This window comes from Lepus europaeus, chromosome 20, assembly GCF_033115175.1.
Source record: "Lepus europaeus isolate LE1 chromosome 20, mLepTim1.pri, whole genome shotgun sequence".
NCBI classification, from domain to species: Eukaryota; Metazoa; Chordata; class Mammalia; order Lagomorpha; family Leporidae; genus Lepus; species Lepus europaeus.
The window spans coordinates 64,761,162-64,780,192 of record NC_084846.1 but is presented as its reverse complement, the minus strand read 5'-3'; the positions used below and the strand labels follow the sequence as shown (position 1 = coordinate 64,780,192).

General features: G+C 58.2%; 1 protein-coding gene across 1 annotated transcript in view; it reads left to right on the top strand.

The window, feature by feature from the left end:
* The window catches only part of PKD1L1 (polycystin 1 like 1, transient receptor potential channel interacting), a 94,766-nt gene extending 76,128 nt beyond the window's left edge, over positions 1–18,638 (top strand). The window contains exons 45-48 of the mRNA XM_062178560.1: positions 376–588; positions 4,347–4,508; positions 7,161–7,331; positions 16,011–18,638. Coding sequence (XP_062034544.1) covers positions 376–588; positions 4,347–4,508; positions 7,161–7,331; positions 16,011–16,085 — 621 coding nt within the window. The 3' untranslated portion in view covers positions 16,086–18,638. The remainder of the gene's footprint in view (positions 1–375; positions 589–4,346; positions 4,509–7,160; positions 7,332–16,010) is intronic.
* Positions 18,639–19,031: the final 393 nt, after the last annotated feature.

Sequence of the window (19,031 nt, the reverse complement as noted above, 5' to 3'; positions counted from 1 at the left end):
CTAACATAGGTCGCTGTGGAGTTTCTCCGGGGTCACAGCCTATTGAATTCCCTCAATCAAGCTGTGGACGGGACTGGCTCCTGCCAGAGGCCAGGACGAGGGGCCAGGGCTTGCCTCGGGGACTTGGTACACACGCCATTCCACACAGGCCCCACTGCTCCTTCCCTTGGCTGTGGGCCCTGCCCGCGATGTCCCCTCTCGTGCGCTGGAACTCAGCGGCAGGGCTGGAACTCCGAGGAGGGCTCGGGAGAGGCGCAGCGGGCAGATGGCCCCGCGCTCGCTCACGCGCACCTCTCCGTGCGTTTCCCGGTTTTATAGTAGTTGGTTTTCCCTCCTAAGAAACTGCTGACGGCAGTGCCCGCGTTCCCCCGACAGCTGGCGGGTGCCCTGCTGCTGGCCGCCCACTGCCACCTGCACCGGCTGCTGCTCGCCACCTGGGCTCCAGCCGCCTTCCCCGGGCTGCCCCTCGGCTTTCCCAGAAGAAGCCACACAGACTCAGGCTTCAGCCTTCCGCAGGCCGACCCGCGCGCCGCGGTGTGCTGCCGCGTGGCCCTTTGTGCGGTGCTGGCCACGCTGTGTTTCAGAATGGTGAGTACCTGCTCGCAGATGTGAGGCCAAGGTTTGGACGCTTCCTCCGCTGACTGTGCAATGCTCCTTGGTCCCGGCTGCACGGGCCAGATCTGACGGTCACTCAGCCCTGGGCCCATCGGACCTGCCTCGAGCAGTCAGCCAGTCCGCTGCAGAGGCTGCCTCCTCCGGGAAGCCTTCCCAGCCCCTCACCCCATGCTGAACATCTCTCCTTGCCCTGAACTTAACGTCTGGCCTGCCCCCTTATCTCAGCCTTCATTCCCCAGCCGGCCTCCACGGGACGTGTGCTCCAGGCTGGGGCCCCTGCTTCATGGCCCCCTGCTGACCTCCCCTGGCAAGTGTGGTCGTGTCCCCTCCCAGCTTAAACTCCTCCAAGAAGGAAGAGTTCTGTGACCTTGTCCTGCACCCCACCGAGGCGAGCAGGTTCAGTAAATAAAAGGACAAGGCAGCCGGTGACAGGAAAGCGTGCAGGTGTCAGCCCGCCACAGCCGGCTGCGTGCAGACAGCGGTGCCGAAAGCTACTTGCCTGTTCCCGGGGCTGGGGGCGGGGCGAAACCGGAACTGGCGCTCTGTGTTTTCCCAGGCCTCCTGCCCACTCTGCCCAGCCCCTCAGGGGCCCCCAGGACCGCCGTGTCCCACCTCGGAGCCAGGCTCAGTGTTTCTGACAGCGGAGCAGGTGTCCTGTTGAGATGCAGGCTGGGAAGCCCTGCTCCGTGCAGGCCAGCCTCATGCCCTGGCGTCTGCGCCGTCCCTCCTCTTAGGGGCTTCCCGCCGGGTCCTCCTCATGCCTTGTCCAGCCGGAAGCCCGGCTCCTTCTCCCCAGACAGCGTTTGTCCCTCGAGGAGGCCCCTGCTGACGCTGCCCGGTGTTCCCCACCCAGAGCCCAGCAACCGATCCCCGGGCTCTGAGGCTCCTCTGCACCGTCGCTGTTCTGTCTCCCGGAGCCCTGGGCGCATTCCCGACAGCGGACTGGATGCGCCTGCCTGCTGGGCAGCTTCCTTCCTTCCTTCCTTCCTTCCTTCCTTCCTCCCTCCCTCCCTCCCTCCCTCCCTTCTTTCCTCCTTCCTTCCTTCCTTCCTCCCTCCCTCCCTCCCTCCTTCCTCCCTCGCTTCTTTCCTTCCTCCTTCTTTCATTCCTCCCTCCCTTCCTTCCTTCCTTCCTTCCTTCCTTCCTCCTCCTTCCTTCCTTCCTTCCTTCTTTCCTTCCTTCCTCCTTCCTTCCTTCCTTCCTCCTTCCTTCCTCTCTTCCTTCTTTCCTCCTTCCTCCTTCCTTCCTTCCTCCCTTCCTCCCTCCCTCTCTTCCTTCCTTCCTTCCTTCCTTTTTCTTTCTAAGGTTTATTTATTTTATTTGAAAGGCAGCGTTACAGAGAGGCAGAGGCAGAGAAAGAGAGAGATCTGTCTTCCAGGTTCATTCCCCGAATAGCCGCAATGACCAGAGCCGAGCCAATCCGAAGCCAGGAGCCAGGAGCCAGGAGCCTCTTCCAGGCCTCCAATATGGGTGCAGGGACCCAAAGATCTGGGCCATCTTCTGTTTTCCCAGGCCACAGCAGAGAGCTAGATCAGAAGTGGAGTAGCCGGGACTTGAACTGGTGCCCATATGGGATGCCAGCACTGAAGGTGGCAGCTTTACCCGCTATGCCACAGGGCTGGCCCCATTCTGGGTAGCTTCGGACAACTGTAGAGCCCAAGATGTTAAATGAGCATTCTTTGCAGCTGTTAGTATTCCAGTGTAGTGAGTAGAGCGAAACTAGGAGTGACTGCACCTGCTCACTCCTTGAGAGCACGCGGCCCGAGTTCTTCTTTCCATTTTTCTAGCTCCACATTCATGGCTCGTTCATCTGTCCGTCCATCCATCCATCCATCCATCCGTCCATCCATCCACCAATCTACCCACCCCTTAAACTACCTCCCCATCCATCCATCCACTATGTATCCACGAGTCCACCCGTCTTCCTTCCCACTCTGCTGTCCCTCTCTCTACCTGTCCTTACACTCGTGCACCTGTTGAGCTGTCACTTACAGAAGGTCCGGGACGTTCAGGCAGTGGTGAGACGAAGGCCACGGCCCACGGTTCCTGCCTCAGGGAGCATCGGCAGGGGAGGACCCGCGTGTAATCCATCCGAGCATCTTGGGTTTTGAATGCCGCTGCCGTGTTGGTTTGCAGTGGTTTGCAGACACTGTCCCCTCACAGCGGTTGTGAATTTTGACAAAGGTTTGCAGTGTTTTCCTTCATGGGCTGGGCTTTCGGAGTCAAGTCTGAAAACAGATTGCCGCAGCCAAGGGCACACGCGTTCTCGTGTGTTTTCTTTCAGAATGTTCATGGTCTTGTTTTCATATTCAGGTTAGTGGTGCACTTTAGTAGGAGAGTGAACAAGAAGCCATGGTTCCTCCAGGCTGGTGTCCGCTCGTTCCAGTGTCGTTGTCCAGAAGAGCATCCTCCGCTCATTGCTGTCGCGTCTTTGTCGAAGGCGGTGGATGTGTGAGGGCCTCTGTCTCGCTGCTCTGCTCTGTCCCATGGACCCCGCCTGTCACCAGTCTCACGGGGTCTTGATTCCTGCGACTCTATAGCAAGTCTTAAGCTAGCACAGCTGGGTCCTCCCCACCCCCGGTTCTTGCCTTCGGTCTTGGCTATCCGAGGTCTTTCACCGTGCACGTTGGCCAGAGGCCCCTCTGTTCTCCCCGCGCAGAGGAGGCAGTGTTCACGGTATGGGAGGAGTGTCCAACTCACTGCAGTGGCCGTGGGCGGCGTTTCAGCAGAGGCACCGGGCAGGGCCATGCTGGAGTTGGGGTCGAGCAGGTGCACGCTGCAGCCGGGAGTGGAGGGCCTCCCGTGCAGTGCCGTGCCATGCCGCAAGCGAGGACTCCTCTCTGAAACAGGAGAGAGCGCCCAGGGCCCCTGAGTGCACAAGTCAGGGGCCGTCCGTGCGGCTGTTGGGTTGGTTGGGCCAGGAGCCCTCAGACCCAGGTGCAAGTGGACAGGGCACCATCTCCATGCCAGCGGCCCGTCCTCTCGGGCTCCTGGGCACCCCTGCAGGGTCCAGACCCTTTCTCAGGGGTCGAGGGATGTCAGGGCTGACCGAGGATGAAGACGGACGCAGGAGAGAGGAACGGCCGGGGCTGGTTGTCCCTCGTCTGGGTGCTCTGGGGGAGCGTGTGGCTCAGCGGCACAGAAGAGGGCCCCGGGCGGGAGAGCTCCCGTGGCAGCAGTGCCGGGGCCTCGTCCTGCTGCTGGGCGCCCTCTGTGCCGTGGGGTTTTCCGGGGAGTGCAGAGTGGACAGGCTCTACGTGGCTAACATGTGCTCTTGGGGGCTCTTTTTAAGGCAAGAGGACGTGCAGGAATTTGAGTGTGATCCCACAGGTGTGTGAGCTAACCGGTCCCAGCCCGCAGTGAGGAAGTAACGCACAGCCGCCCGTGGGCCAGGGCGCAGCCGCCCGTGGGCCAGGGCGCAGCCGCCCGTGGGCCTGGGGTCGCCTGCAGCCCATGGGGCTCCCTGGCGGTGCACTGGTGGATGTGCTGGTTGAGCTAATGACCTGGGTCCTCAACCGCCAGCCGCTGGAACCACCCTTTATGACGAGATGATTTCCACGTCAGAACGCGTCTTGCTGCCGTCTGGTCCGAGGCAGGAGATGTGTTGTCTGCCACGCGGGTCCCATCTTACTAAGTGGTTGCCATGCGGCACCATCAGCCAGGGTCTCCAGACTGATAACGCTGGTTTTTGGTTTGCTGACCCGAGTTTCTTTCTACTGTCTCTCCCCTAGCTGAGACATGCCCTCAGGACTTCCTCCCGAAAAAGGCGGTCTTTCCCAAGTAAACCTCTCGTGAGGCTTGACGACGTCAGGGCTTACGCCCGGAGGAAGGTCCTGGCCGTTCTGGGACTGGGGACACCACGGTCGGAGGAGACGGAGGTGGCCGAGGACCACGTAAGCTGTGGGCTGTTGGATCCATGGGCACACGGGCAAGCTCAAGGTCGTGGTGTCATTGAGGAATCCACTCTGAGTTCTCAGAGCAGGATGGGATTCCGTGCTGCGTGTCACGGCAGTCTCCAAGTCTGCTTTCAGTAACGAGAAGACTGTTAGCTCTCCCCTTGGGTACTTCCAAGCACCTCATCCCTCCCTAACTCACCATGTCCTTGTGACCCTGTCCAGTCGGAGAGACCAAGGCTCTGGTCTCTGCCAGGGCACACACACACTGTGCCCTGCCCCGTTTAGAACTAGTTTTTTCTGTTTCTACCTGCTGCTGGACCAACGTCTACTCAAAACATGAGCCTTGGGTGTCAGCCAGATATGAATGCAAACCTCAAACCCAGTGTTGCACACCGAGCTCCAGGTGTCTCCCGTCACTGGTATCTAGGCTTCGCCCGAGTGCACGCAGTCAGGATAGCACGGGCTTCTCTGTCTGTCATGTTGGCCATCAGCCACTGCCTTCGCCCATTCACAGTGCTGGTGCTGATGTCATTAACCACGGCTCTGTGTGTGCCTGCCTGTGCACACTGTAACTGGTATTAACCACACCTCTGTATGTGCACACTGTAACAGGTATTAACCATGGCTCTGTGTGTGCCTGCGTGTGCATATTGTAACAGGTATTAACCACGCCTCTGTGTGTGCCTGCCTGTGCACACTGTAACAGGTATTAACCACAGCTCTGTGTGTAACTGCCTGTGTACACTGTAACAGGTATTAACCACACCTCTGTGTGTGTCTGCCTGTGCACACTGTAACAGGTATTAACCACGGCTCTGTGTGTGCCTGCGTGTGCACACTGTAACAGGTATTAACCACGGCTCTGTGTGTGCCTGCCTGTGCACACTGTAACAGGGTATTAACCACACCTCTGTGTGTGCCTGCGTGTGCACACTGTAACAGGTATTAACCACGGCTCTGTGTGTGCCTGCGTGTGCACACTGTAACAGGTATTAACCACGGCTCTGTGTGTGCCTGCGTGTGCACATTGTAACAGGTATTAACCACACCTCTGTGTGTGCCTGCGTGTGCACACTGTAACAGGTATTAACCACGGCTCTGTGTGTCCCTGCATGTGTGTGCACACTGTAACAGGTATTAACCACGGCTCTGTGTGTGCCTGCGTGTGCACACTGTAACAGGTATTAACCATGGCTCTGTGTGTGCCTGCGTGTGCACACTGTTACAGGTATTAACCACACCTCTGTGTGTGCCTGCGTGTGCACACTGTAACAGGTATTAACCACACCTCTGTGTGTGTCTGCGTGTGCACACTGTAACAGGTATTAACCACACCTCTGTGTGTGCCTGCGTGTGCACACTGTAACAGGTATTAACCACGGCTCTGTGTGTGCCTGCGTGTGCACACTGTAACAGGTATTAACCACGGCTCTGTGTGTGCCTGCGTGTGCACACTGTAACAGGTATTAACCACGGCTCTGTGTGTGCCTGCGTGTGCACACTGTAACAGGTATTAACCACGGCTCTGTGTGTACCTGCGTGTGCACACTGTAACAGGTATTAACCACGGCTCTGTGTGTACCTGTGTGTGCACACTGTAACAGGTATTAACCACGGCTCTGTGTGTGCCTGCGTGTGCACACTGTAACAGGTATTAACCACGGCTCTGTGTGTACCTGCGTGTGCACACTGTAACAGGTATTAACCATGGCTCTGTGTGTGTGCCTGCGTGTGCACACTGTAACAGGTATTAACCATAGCTCTGTGTGTGCCTGCGTGTGCACACTGTAACAGGTATTAACCACGGCTCTGTGTGTGTGTGCTACCTGTGCACACTATAACAGGTATTAACCACACCTCTGTGTGTGCCTGCGTGTGCACACTGTAACAGGTATTAACCATAGCTCTGTGTGTGCTGCGTGTGCACACTGTAACAGGTATTAACCACACCTCTGTGTGTGCCTGCCTGTGCACACTGTAACAGGTATTAACCATAGCTCTGTGTGTGCCTGCCTGTGTACACTGTAACAGGTGTTAACCACGGCTCTGTGTGTGCCTGCATGTGTGTGCACACTGTAACAGGTATTAACCACGCCTCTGTGTGTGTGTCTGCGTGTGCACACTGTAACAGGTATTAACCACGGCTCTGTGTGTGCCTGCCTGTGTACACTATAACAGGTATTAACCACGGCTCTGTGTGTGCCTGCGTGTGCACACTGTAACAGGTATTAACCACACCTCTGTGTGTGCCTGCGTGTGCACACTGTTACAGGTATTAACCACGGCTCTGTGTGTGCCTGCATGTGTGTGCACACTGTAACAGGTATTAACCATAGCTGTGTGTGCACACTGTAACAGGATATTAACCATAGCTCTGTGTGTGTGCCTGCGTGTGCACACTGTAGCAGGGTTAACCTTAGCCACTTTGTGTCTCCATGCACGTATGTGAACGTGCATGTCGTGATGGGGGCACTGGAATGCAGAGACTTACGGGCCCGGCCCGGCACCCCGGTCTCTGGCCAGAGCCCTGGCGTGTGTTCCACATGGCGCAGTGCCATTTCCCGCCGCGCCCTCTGTGTGTCAGAGATGAGGAAAGAAGAAAAACCAGGCTCCCGGGTGCATTTGCTGACCTCGTTGTCTTCCCTTCAGAATCGCTACCTGGATGAACTTGCCAGTCTGCTAGATGAACTTCTGACGAAGGTCGATGGTCTGTCCGACAGCCGTCCCCTCCCTCTCCTAGAAAAACAACCCCGGAGTTCAGCAGCGCCAAGGGCAGAAGGCAGTGCCCTGCCGGGGGCTCCCAGTCGCCAGGCAACCGGGGTAAGACTATGAGAAATTGCTTTTGTCAACTGTTATACCCAGTGTCTTTTAAGCTCTGACGATGGTTTGAAATGCTTGTTGTTCCAAATCGTAAGGCCCAATGGCGTAGAAGTTCTCTGAGGGCGACCCTGGGGCGAGGTGCGCTCTGGCCAAACCTGAAGAAGCGTTTCAACAACTTAGAGTTTAAACTGGCGGCGTGCGTACCCTTCCACCTGGGCTCGGCGGGGAGCCCGAGACAATGGAGAGCCGTCTTGGAGAGCCGTCTTGCAGGGCCGTGGGCGGGAGGAGGTCCCCCTGCTGGCTCACAGCGACCCCACAATGGCTGCCCAAGACCCTCAGCATCAGACAGAGGCAGAAGCAGACTGCCCCTTCCAGGAGCACACAGAAGCCTCCAGACTCAACAGCGGGTCAGCAGGGGCCGGCCAGACCCCTAGCTTGGAAGGAAACATTCGAGAGCGAAAAGAGCTAACGGAATCTAGGCAGTGACGGTGCAGAGCTCTGGGCACGGGGCTGACAGAGCCCGCGAGAAACCGTCTGTCAGGCGCTGGCTGTGAGCAGGGCAGCTAGAGGAGGGCTCGCAGGTGACTCACGGACCCAGAGGAAAATCAACACACACCCACACCCCGTGTGCCTGGGACCCGGCAAGACCGACGGTGAGTGCTGTGCTGTGATGACCAGCGCCCTCCAGCAGCGACCGCCCTGAGACCCAGAGAGGGGCTGGCAGCCGCCGAGCGGCCACGGCCGTGTGACAGGGGGGCCGGGCGTAGGTGAGCAATAATGATTGTGAAGGCAGCGCATTGTTGGAGCCACGCAAACACGCTGCAGGGAAAAGCAGTGCAAACACGGCCAGGAGATGAGTCAGGCCTTTGAGAGCCTCGGCCAGAGGCAGGTGAAGGTTGCAACCGCACGGAGAGGAAGTTAACCTGTTTCAATCGGGAAGGCAAAGCAAAGAGGAGATCAAACATGAAATAAAAAGACAAAGAATAAAGTGACAGAGGAGTTGAGGAAGAAATAGGGAGAAAAAAGGCACAGCAAAAGTAAAATAAAACAGAATCCTGGGAAAGAGTGAGGGTCTGGCCGAAGGTTTGAGAAAACTCAGAAAAATGACGCTTAACAAAGAAAAAGAGTTAGAATTGACTTCAGGGGAAAAAATCGTACACATGGAGGTCAGAAAGAGAAGAAAATGCCCAAGACAGAGAGAGGTGTGTAGAGTCGGCCTCCACCAGCAGGGAGTCCAGAAAACCTGAGCCGAAAAGGACACTCAAAGAGAGCAAGATTCAAGCACTTCCCTGAGGTGAAGGTGTAGAACCGTATATAAGAAGGAGCTGTGCCAGAAACGAAACGGACTCAACTCTGTTAGAACTAGGACGAATTCCGATGAAGTGAGTTATCGGACTTAAAAAAATACAGACCGTCCTGTTGCTATCCAGATGTTTTCCCTAAAACCAAGTCATCTCCAAGCCATTTAAAATTATCTACTTTAAAATTTTTATTGTTTGTTGTTTTAATTATCAAACACTTTAAATATGCACGACAGCAAAGCTATAATTTTATAGAAAGTAGAGTGACCAATCGTGTGAAACAACGAGAAAGAAAATGTCTAGAGGAAAGTGACCGGGCAGCATGGCTGCCTTTAACAACGGGAACATGACAGCACTTACTGCTTCCCTAGGGAACCAGTGTGTGCATCTAGACTGTGCTGGTGCTGCCCAGTCAGGCTCACAGGAGCGTCTCGTGGCGCACAGAGCGACAGCAGGCGACGTCGGCCGGGTTCGTGTGCAGTGCCAGCCGGGAGAAGCACGCGCTCCGCACGGCGGGAGGAAGGAGGCTGTGAGGATGGAGCGGCTTAACCAAGGCCACACCTTGCTGAGATCCTTTCCATAGTTAGCCAACAGATGGGTAAATGGGGAGAGGCGCATTCAAGACAAACACAGGAGGACAACCAGGGAGGAGAGCACCTTTGAGGAAAGTAAATGAGTGGTGAAAAATGTGCGAGGAGAGAGCAGTTGTCAGTGCTTCTTATGCACGAAGCTGGCTTGAGGGAGAGAGAGAAAAGACCTGAAAAATATCCAGAACCCGTGCCCCGTGGCAAAATGCATCGAGCTGTTGGGAACATCCAGGCCCGCCGGAAGGGTCCCAAACGGGTGCCAGGCTTTCTGATTTTGAGACCAAACAATCAATAAAACATCACCAAATGCGACCCAGCGGCACACTAAACAGTAATGCTTCCTGGTCATGCGTTCTAAAGCAAGAGTAGAAAGGTTTTAATAATGAAAATATGTTAATAGCCTTCACCAAAAGAGAGGAAACTGTCATTTTCTCTTCTCCGGGCTTGCAGGGAGAAATGTTAACGTGCATTTCTCATTTTTAAAACGTGTGAGGCTCTCAGGTCACAGGAAACGTGTCTTATGGGAGACCTGTGCTTGCATTTTCCAGGCAGACTCTGTCTTTTAGTCCCCTTTTCCGTGCACTGTTTGAAGTATCCCCATACACCTAATAAAAAGAAATCGAGGCAATTTTTCAAAGGTCAGAATCCATCCCAAGCAAAGAGCCGGTGCGGTGTCTGTGGGCCTGTGTCGGGCGCTGCCTGGGGCCGTGGGCTCGCACCTCTGCCAGGGCCGTGGTAAGGGGGGTCCCGGCCCTGCCACGCTCTGCTCTTGCTCGTCCGTTCCGTGGCACGCATGCGGGAACGTGGAATTCTGGGCGGGTGGTGCTTTATGCACACGACACGCACAGCTGCGGGGCCGTGTGCACTCACGGTGCCGGGTGACACAACTACGGCTTAGGGGACGGCTTCCCGGCCCACACGGCAGCACAGCTCTTTGCTGAGGTGTGCGTCACCCGGCTCCCAGGTGTGCAAGCCTGCAGCCCTGCAGCCCGGCTCGGCGGCCTCTGCGGGGCAGAGCCGGGTGGTCACGGGGGCGGGCCGAGGCCGAGGCACTGGGCTGTTCAGAGCAGACGCCCTTTCGTGTGCCGAGCCCTCCCTGCAGGGCAGCCGCTTTGCATCTTAGCCATCAGTAGTTCGGATCTGCGTCTGTATAAGCCAGAAGCTGGGGTGCCTGCAACCTGCAGTAGCCATAGCCGGCTGCCGATCGGCACCTGCCGTTCTCTCGGTGACTCACGGCAGCAGAATGCCGTGGGCCGCCAGCCGGGTGGGTCTGGCCCTGGGGAAAAGCACCTGCCCGTGCCCTCGCGGAGCCTGGACCCGCTCCCCACCCCACGCTTGCTCGCTCACTCGTGGCACTGCGGGAGCCGGCAGGGGCCAGGTCTGCTGGGCAGTTTCGAGATGGCCACAGAGGTTCTCCACGGATTTTCCTCTTGCTTTGTTTCTCTGGATTCAGCTGAGTCAGCAGGAACGTCCAGGAGGGAGCGGCGGCCTCAGGGCTCAGAGTCTGCCCGAGCAATTTGCCAGTGCCCCCCGCCCCAAGCTCCACAGGAGCCGGGGAGGAGGAGGGCAGCTTTGTCTTCGCGGGGTGTCCACCGTGGGTGTGCGGGAAGGCCGGGGCCCCAGTGCGGCTCAGCGCAGAGCCTGGCCCCGTGCCTGCCACCGGGTGGTGTGGGGGGACCCAGGGGCGATAGGGAGGGCATGGCTCACTTGACCCCGGCGTGGGACAGCTTGAAGAAGGTTGGGAGTACCGGGCTTTCCCGGAGGCAGGCAGGGAGCCCTGGTCCCAGAAGCCAGGCCGCCGGAGGCATTCGCTGAGCCACTTCCCCATGTCTAGGAGTTTGGGGACCAGCCGCCGGGATCCGCGGACGCACGGCCTTCAGGGACTCCACGCGCCTTCTAGTGGGTGGTACAGGACGCCTGAACACACGTGGCGCCGTCCCGGGGGAGGGTCCGTCCAAGGAAGCACCTGCCCAGCCTGAGCCCGCAGGACGCAGGGCACCCTGCTCCCACCAGCTCTCGGCAGGTGGCCGTGGAGCGTGGCTCTCACTCACCCCCAGGCTGGGCGGCCGTGGACGGGAAACTCAGAGTCTTCAAGACGTCATATCCTCCTCTGGCGCCCTCTCTGCCTCAGCCCGGTCCCTGTGCTGTAAGAAAACACCCGAGGCTGAGCTCTTTATCCACAGAGGCATGTAGGGGTGTAAGGGCGCGGTGCAAGGGCCCCGTGGCCAAGGCCATCGCAGCGCCAGGAGCGCGTGCCGGACAGACAGGACGCAGGAGCGAGCTGAGACAGCCGGAGCTGCTTCGTAGCCCCCGCTTGCCGAGAGCACCAACGCACTAGACGGCCCCTCCAGGCCTGCAGAATCCCTGCGCAGGGCTGGACACCTCGGGGCTGAACACCCCCCGGGCCCCGCCCCTCAGGCTCCACCACACTGCGGACCAAGCTTCCAGCACAGGACCTCGGGGGGACACACTCCCGCCACGTCCCCCACGGGGCTGCTGAGGGCAGGGCCGAGGTGGCGTCTGTGCTGTGTGTGCTCCCGACGGGGTGACACAGGCAGCGAAAGCCCGGTTTTAAAGATTCACCATTCAGCGGGGCCAGGCACGGCTGTAGGGCCCAGGAACCCGACGATGAGCACCGCTGACTACAAAGTGAACCGGCTCCACCACCAAGCCTGGGAAAATCCGGGCCTCAGACACGCACAGGAGTCTGGACAACTTCTGTGTCTGCTTGGATCCGTGCCGCCGCGTGTTTTCTTCACACGATGCCAACGGGGACCGTTAGTGACACAACACGGAGTGGACGTGGGGTGGGCGCAGGAGGAGAGCACCCGTGGTTCCCAGGCATCATTCAGCACGTGAGAGACCACGGTCCTCCTGGATCTGACCCAGGAGGGTCGCTGCGGCCGGCCGGCCAGCCTCCAGCCACAGGGCACAGCACTCAGGAAGCTGACTACGGACGGCCAGTGTTCTCTGGACGGTGGATCTGTGGCCAGCAAGAGGCAAACAAAGCAGCAAATGGAGAGAATGCGGCCGGTGACTTGGCTCGGGCTGTGTGAGTGCGCTCATGTGATGTTTGTAGTTTTTTGTGAGTTTGAAATGATTTCCAGATGAAAAACTTTTTAAAGGGGGCTTTGTAAAGCTCAAGTAAAAAGACAACAGAACAACGGGGTCACGGCTGTGAGATATAATTAGTTTTAATGGCTCTTGTTTTTTCCAAGACTTGCCACATTTCCAAGTAAGTCTTGGAATCCTTCCCTTGATGGACTCCACAAGAGAGGGTACCCAAACTGAAAGGGATTGTTTGGATCTGATTTACAGACCCTGAATCTATCAGAAGCAGCCATAACTCAGACCCCAGACAGAAACGCTGAGCAGGCCAGCTTTCCGAGGGACCTCCACGGCGTGCGTGGGTTGCACAGGGCCTGCCTGTGGTGCACACACAAGGGGAGACACTTGTGGCTGCTCACTCGTCCGCTCCTGGCACACAGAGCTCCAGTCACTGTCTCCAGAGGACAGTCAGCTGTGCTGCTGTCCGTCTCTGTTGTTTGGATAGAATGTGCCGGAGCAGAAAGAGAAAAACCAGGGCTTCTGGGCCACTCTGGAGACGTAATTCATTTACGTGACCCCGTTAGCTCTTGGTGGGGGCCCAGAGAGCTGAATTCGCGAGGGCTCCAGCGCACCGTCAGCAGCTTCCTTCTCCAGAAGCCTCTGTCAGCCTGGAGATTCACAGACCTCAGTCATTTCCAAGACGACAGGGCAAACAGCACGTCCGTTTGCTCAGGCTGCTGTCACCAGGCGCCACGCGCAGGAACGCGAAGCGTGAAGTCCGGGGCCACGCCCCTGCCGAGGCCCCCGGGAAGGCACCTCCAGCTCCCTGTGCGAGTGTCTGTGTCTCCAGGCCGTCCCTTTCGGTCTGGACACGGTGAGGGCGGACTGGCTCAGCCGCACGTGTCGTCTGCAGAGCAAGGCCCTGTCCGCTGGCAGGGGCATCAGCGCTTCAGCGCCTTCTCCTCTCGGGGGGGACACAGTGCCGTCCACACAGCCGTGGGGGTGTGAAGACAGTGCGAACTGGAGACAGGCAGTGCCCCTGCTCCGACACAAGTGGGAGACCAGGCAATAGCCAAAGATGCTTTAGTTCATGCCAGTTCAGGGACAGTTTTCAACGGGAATACAACCGGCTGTTCCCCCAAACACCACGTGGCCGTGCGTGTGTCCTGGGTGCCTTCCCAAGTCGCAGAAGCAGGGACTCCCCATGACCACCTCCTCAGCTAAGCCGCTCCTTCACAAAGGGCGAGGCCGTGAGACACACCCCCTCCACGTCACCAGCACAACACTTCCCATGAAGGGTGGAACCCGCCGTCCTGCCAGGCTGAAGGGAGTGTCCACCCAGGGTGAACGAATGCAGCGGTCCCCCCGGCATTGCCGCTGGATGTAGTCCCCAACACACAGCCGAAAGCCTTAGCAATTCATTCGTCTCAAGCAGGACCAGGAGGCCAAAGTCAGGGCAGGTGCGAGGACTGGCCTGCCCAAGGCCACGTTCCCTCTTCCTGTGTTCTTCCAGACGTTCCGAGTAGAAGGCAAAGGCGGGGAGGCCCTGCACACCCCGGGATGCCGCTGCTCGTTGTGGCTGCGTGGGATTTCTTCTGTCCACTCCTTGGGATCTGAGTGACGTAGAACCAAGTCGTGCGAACCTCTCCGGCTGTGGGGAGGAGCTCCATTCCAGCCGACCCTCTCCTTGGCTTCCCTCACCGTGACAGATCCTGTATACAGTGGCACGGTTAAATATTTCAGCAGAGTAGCCCTTGGCCTTGACAAGGCAGAGACTCAGGAAAGCTTTCTCTGCAAGTGGCCCGAGTTGAGGTTTTCCCCCGAGACTGTGCCTGCAGGGCCCCCTGCTTGCGGTCTCCCCTCTCCTGAGCGATTGCCTGTGTGCGAGCGTCACCCTCGTCCTGTTGCCAGGCAGAAGCAGGGAAATTCGATCGTAAAAGTTCAGGAATGTGCGCTGACCCCTGAGAGACCTAGCAACACCCCCGCCTGGCGGGCAGTGAGCGCTCCTTCTCAGAAGCTGGGGATGACACAACTCACACTCCCCGTAGGTCCCGGGGCGGAGGCGGAGAGGGCTGGGCGGGACCCGAAGCCGTGCACAGAGATGGCCCCAGCACTCAACGCAGCGCAGGCTGGGCGGAGAGCAAGACACCCAGACCCCTGGCCAGGATCCCGGAGATGCGGTCACACAGATGTGCCCCGTCCAATTCTGACAGATGATGCTGGTGTACTTGGACATCCAGGAGCAAGAAAGCCGAAGTGAAAAGCCCCGTGACCCACAGGTCATACTCGATACGAAAATAACTCACAACGGATCACGGGATTAAGTGCAAAGCATAAAACCATAAAACTTGAGAGGGGGAAGAAAGCGATGGAGACAAGCGTCGCCACCGTCTAAGGCCTGGGAGGAAGTGTGTGCAAACCGCACGTTCCACGGCGGACTCTCAGGACTCCGCCAAGGAGCACAGATCGTCCGTTCAGGCCAGACCCCCGGTTCACCCAGGAGGCTGTACTGATGGCAAATAAGCACGAAAATGCGTGGACAGCGCTGGCCGCGAGGAAGCTGCAAGCCAGGACCGCAGTGAGTGTCACCGCCTGCCTGGGACGCCTGGACGAGCCAAGACTGCGGCCCGGAGAGCGTGCAGAGCTGCGGCCACTCCAGAAAGCACCCGGCGATTCCCACAGAACAAAACGTGGCCCAGAAGCCATACCCGGGGGAGTTTATGCAGGGGCGCTTAGACTCAGGTTCACGCACAGCCCTGAGTGCGAGTGTCCATTGTTAGCTACTCTAGAGGTTAAACAAGTGGAGGTCGCTTCCCGCTGTGGGACACTGCTTAGTGACAGACAGGAGCGGCTGCCGCTTGGGGCAGCATCCCAGGTCCCCTGGGAATTACGCTGTGTGTAGAGAGCCAGCCCCCAGAGCCGAGGCACCGTGTGACACCATACACAGCGTGCCTAGGGCAGTGGGAGCAGCCGTGTGGTTCCCAGGAGTGGGTGGAGGGCCGCGGGAGGCCCTTCATGGCAGCACGGGTGTCGGTCCCTGGTGGAGACATCGCCCGTGTTTCCCAGTGGTGTAGGCAGGCAGATAGGAGACAATGGATTAGGTTTGTGAGCTGGGAGACCACGCCTTCACCACGCCCCTGTGTGACCTCATGCCCCTACCTGACCCCCCCCCCCAATGCCCACCTGCCAGTCAGGCTGCGTGACCACTCCCCTCTGGAAGTGGATAAAAGGCCTGGAGCACGGTGCCCCCCACCCTCACCCTGATTGCCCTTCATCGCCCCCGCTGCCCGAGGCTTTGGGGTGCCCGCTCCCTACTTTCCTGCCTGCGGTTTGCTGCACGTGGCTCCTGGCCTGCTCTCAGCTTGGTGTGGGCCCGGACTTAGCGGCTGGACTTCTCGTTCTCCCTTAGATAAAGCCCTCACTCTCCTACGCATTTCTCTCACTGAATAAGATCTTAGCATGTTGTCTTGTCCACTTGAGCCAGTATTCAGAATTCTCTGAATGTGTGCCAGAGCCCACAAGGCTTATCGATATTGAGAAAATAGTAATAAGCGGAACGGCATCACCTGGACGTCTCCTTTGAGGAGGAGGGCACGGGCGCTCTGTCCGTTCTCACGAGTGCACGCGACCCTGCAGTTCGGCAACGCCGCAGTCAGAGTCAGAAGTGAATTAAAGGTTTTGTAGTACACAGAGCACAGATAAATGGAACTGCATTGGTGTGAAAATTGGTGCTTTCTCTGCAGATGAGAGAACGACCCCATCGCAAGCGCGTCTCTCGTCGCCACCCTTCTCCAGCCCAGTTCTCCAATCCTCATTAGCTGGGCAAGTTCCACGGACGACGGCCGCCCATCCTGAATTGCTTGGACTTCGGCCTGCCCAGACCCCGGCCTTCTCCCTGGGCCCCGCCCCGCCTGCTCCCACTTCCTGCCGCACCACCACCCAGCGGGAGGACCCCTGGGGTCCGGCTCCGAAATCCCAGCCTCTGTGCCACAGGGGGCTCCGTCAAGTTCCCGGACAATGGAGTTAGAAGGTAAGTTTCTTTCCTGCGAAACATTTTTGAACTCCACGCATACAGAGGGCTCTTCAAAAGTGCAAAATGGAAAACGCAAATTATGAAAAGACTGTATGGATTTCAAAACGGGCACCAGAAGAAGCTGAACTTTCAACTCCGCTTTTCTATAACTTTGTGAACCCCTGCTGTGTCGCGTCAGGGACCAGCCTCTCCAGGGAGCCCCGGCAGGCAGGGTGGGGGACGAGGGACGGGAGAATGGGGCTGAGCCAAGGGCACTGGACGCTGCCTGGACCCACCCGCCCCGTGCCGACAGCGGTGTGGCTGAGCTGCTGACAACTTCCCGCACACAGCGCCTCCTCTCCAGACAGAGGAAGTGAGTCAGCCGGCACCTGCATCGCGGCCCTCGCGGCTGGACACCTGCGCCAGGGAGCTGCTGCTGGGACTTCCGGGCGGGACCTCGGCCAGCGGCGGCGTCCACTTCCTCCTCCTCGTGGCTCCCTGCTGGCTGCTGTAGCCCAAAAGGCAAACACCGGCCTCCGCAGTGCTGGGCAGAGGACAGGCTGTGTTTGCCATTCTTCAGACCTCATAAGTTACTCATTGAGTTGCAGGATGGGGTCCTCGTTGGTCAGTAACAGAGCAACCTGCTAACTCAGCATCATTCGTATCTGATTAGCTCATCGGTCTCGATCTAGGGACCAAACTCTCTCCAAATCAAGTCTTGCCTTGCATTCAGGGTGGGTGTGGTCCGCGAGGCGAGCCGAGGGGCGCGTTGTGGCCTCCAGCTGTGAGCGTGGCTGCTCCACCGTGGCGGCGTCAGAGAAGACACGGGGCCACGGCCAGTGCTGACACTGACTCCGGCAGGACTGGGACTCGCGCTCAGTCCCCCGCATCTCGGAGTCCGTCGTGTTTCAGCGGGCCTTGTCCCTGTGCCCACGCTGGCAGCCGGTGCGTCTTGGATCCAGGACGTCTTCAGGGTGTCGCTTTGTCACTCGTAGCAGACCGTGTCTCCTAGGTCTCCTAGGACTGTGGGCCTTCAGGTCCTCTCGTCCCAGCCGAGGGGCGGCCGCTGTTCCTCCGCAGGTGGAGCCACGGCCTGCTCTGGAAGTGGCACCGAGCAGAGCCCGCCCAGCCGTCCACGGTGGTCAGCGCAGTCTCCTCGCCATGGCTGGGGGAGCGCCTGCCCTCGCCTGCCCCACGCCCTGTGGCCTCGCTCCCCCTGGAAGCCCATCCAGCCCTGGCTCCAAGCGTGGCTTGTGTGGCCTCACCTGCCCGCTGGCCCCACGTGAGCTCCATGGCCCCACAGTGGAACGGCTGGGAAAACCCGCTGTTGCTGAAGCCGGGGTCGGCAGCCACCGTCCCTGCCGCCTCCTCGCTGCCCGGGCTCTGGGCAGGTGCCTGGCTGCTGGCCTCCTCACAGCCCCCGTGGCCTCCAGAGGGGCTCTGAGTGCCTTCCCCGTGCCCTTCCTCCTCCCCAGGTGCACACCGTCTGCTGATGCCCTGGTGCCGTCCAGGCTGGGAGCTGGGTGAGAAGCAAGCTTCTCTCTGGTCCTCCCTTGGCCTTCCTGAGGGACCCGTGGTCTCGCACCTGCAGCCCTGTCACATAGCTGTTCACAGCCTTGACAGTGGCGCAGAGAGCCTGACCCACATGGAAACGACGGGTGTGCTACCTCTCACGGAGGATGCCATCTGTTCTCTGCTGCGGGCTGGCTCTGCCTCTTGGTCACAAGGTGGCTGCTACCAGTCCAGCAATCATCCGTATGCAAAACATCCATGGACAAAGGAGGCCATCTCCCTTGGCTTTTTCATTAACAGGTGTAAGGACGTTTTGTCAGGAAGACTCCAAGATAAGTTCCTTTGACACACATTCCTAATTGATCATGGGGAAATGAGATTGTCGTAAATAATCTGGGCTGGTCATCTGGGACAGTGAGGACTCGAGTGCTAACCACCAGGCCGCCTCCCCTCCCGCGCTCACATTCCACTCCTGAGCAGGGCTCCCTTCTGCCGTGACTGGTGGAGCTCGACATTTTTATGTGTGCCGCCCTCTCTCTCTCTCTCTCTCTCTCTCTCTATATATATATATAATACCTGTTCTTGTACCTTGTTCTGTTTTTCAAGTGTTCTAATTATCCTTTCGTCTGATTTTAAGATAACTTGTATACTTGTTAAGTACTTTCTCTAGTGCTCTGTTTTCATGTTAAATTTTTCATATTGATGCAAACTCTGTGTGTATGTGTATGTGTGTATGCATGTGTACTGTATGTATGTGTGTATGTGTGTATGTGTGTGTGTGTGTGTTTCTGAACATCCAAAAGTACTTTTTTAAAAAGCCACGAAAACAGAATTAAAATAAAAGTTTGTTTTGGTAGAAAAAGTTTGAAATCCTTGCATACAGAAGATCTTCAAAAGGCTCAAAAACTCAGGTTGTAAAACACACGTGCGTGGGTTCCAGAACTTTTTGCACCAAAATGAGCATCTTTTACTCCATGTCCCGTGAGCGTGTTGAATGCCCGCATACGCGTCGCCGTTCCGTGTCACCCAGGCACCGCGATCCCCTGCAGCTTGGCTGGAGTAGCTGTGCTGTGTCGGGGGACACGGAGAAGCGGCCCATGGTCCCGGCACACACGACTGTGCCGAGGGGACGCTGGCTGTGAACCCCGCGCTCCCTGGCTCTGGCCTCCGCCCTCAACCACGGAGCCGTCCCCAGAGGCCCCTGAGCCCCCTTCCACCCGCGTCTCACGCCTCGGCACGC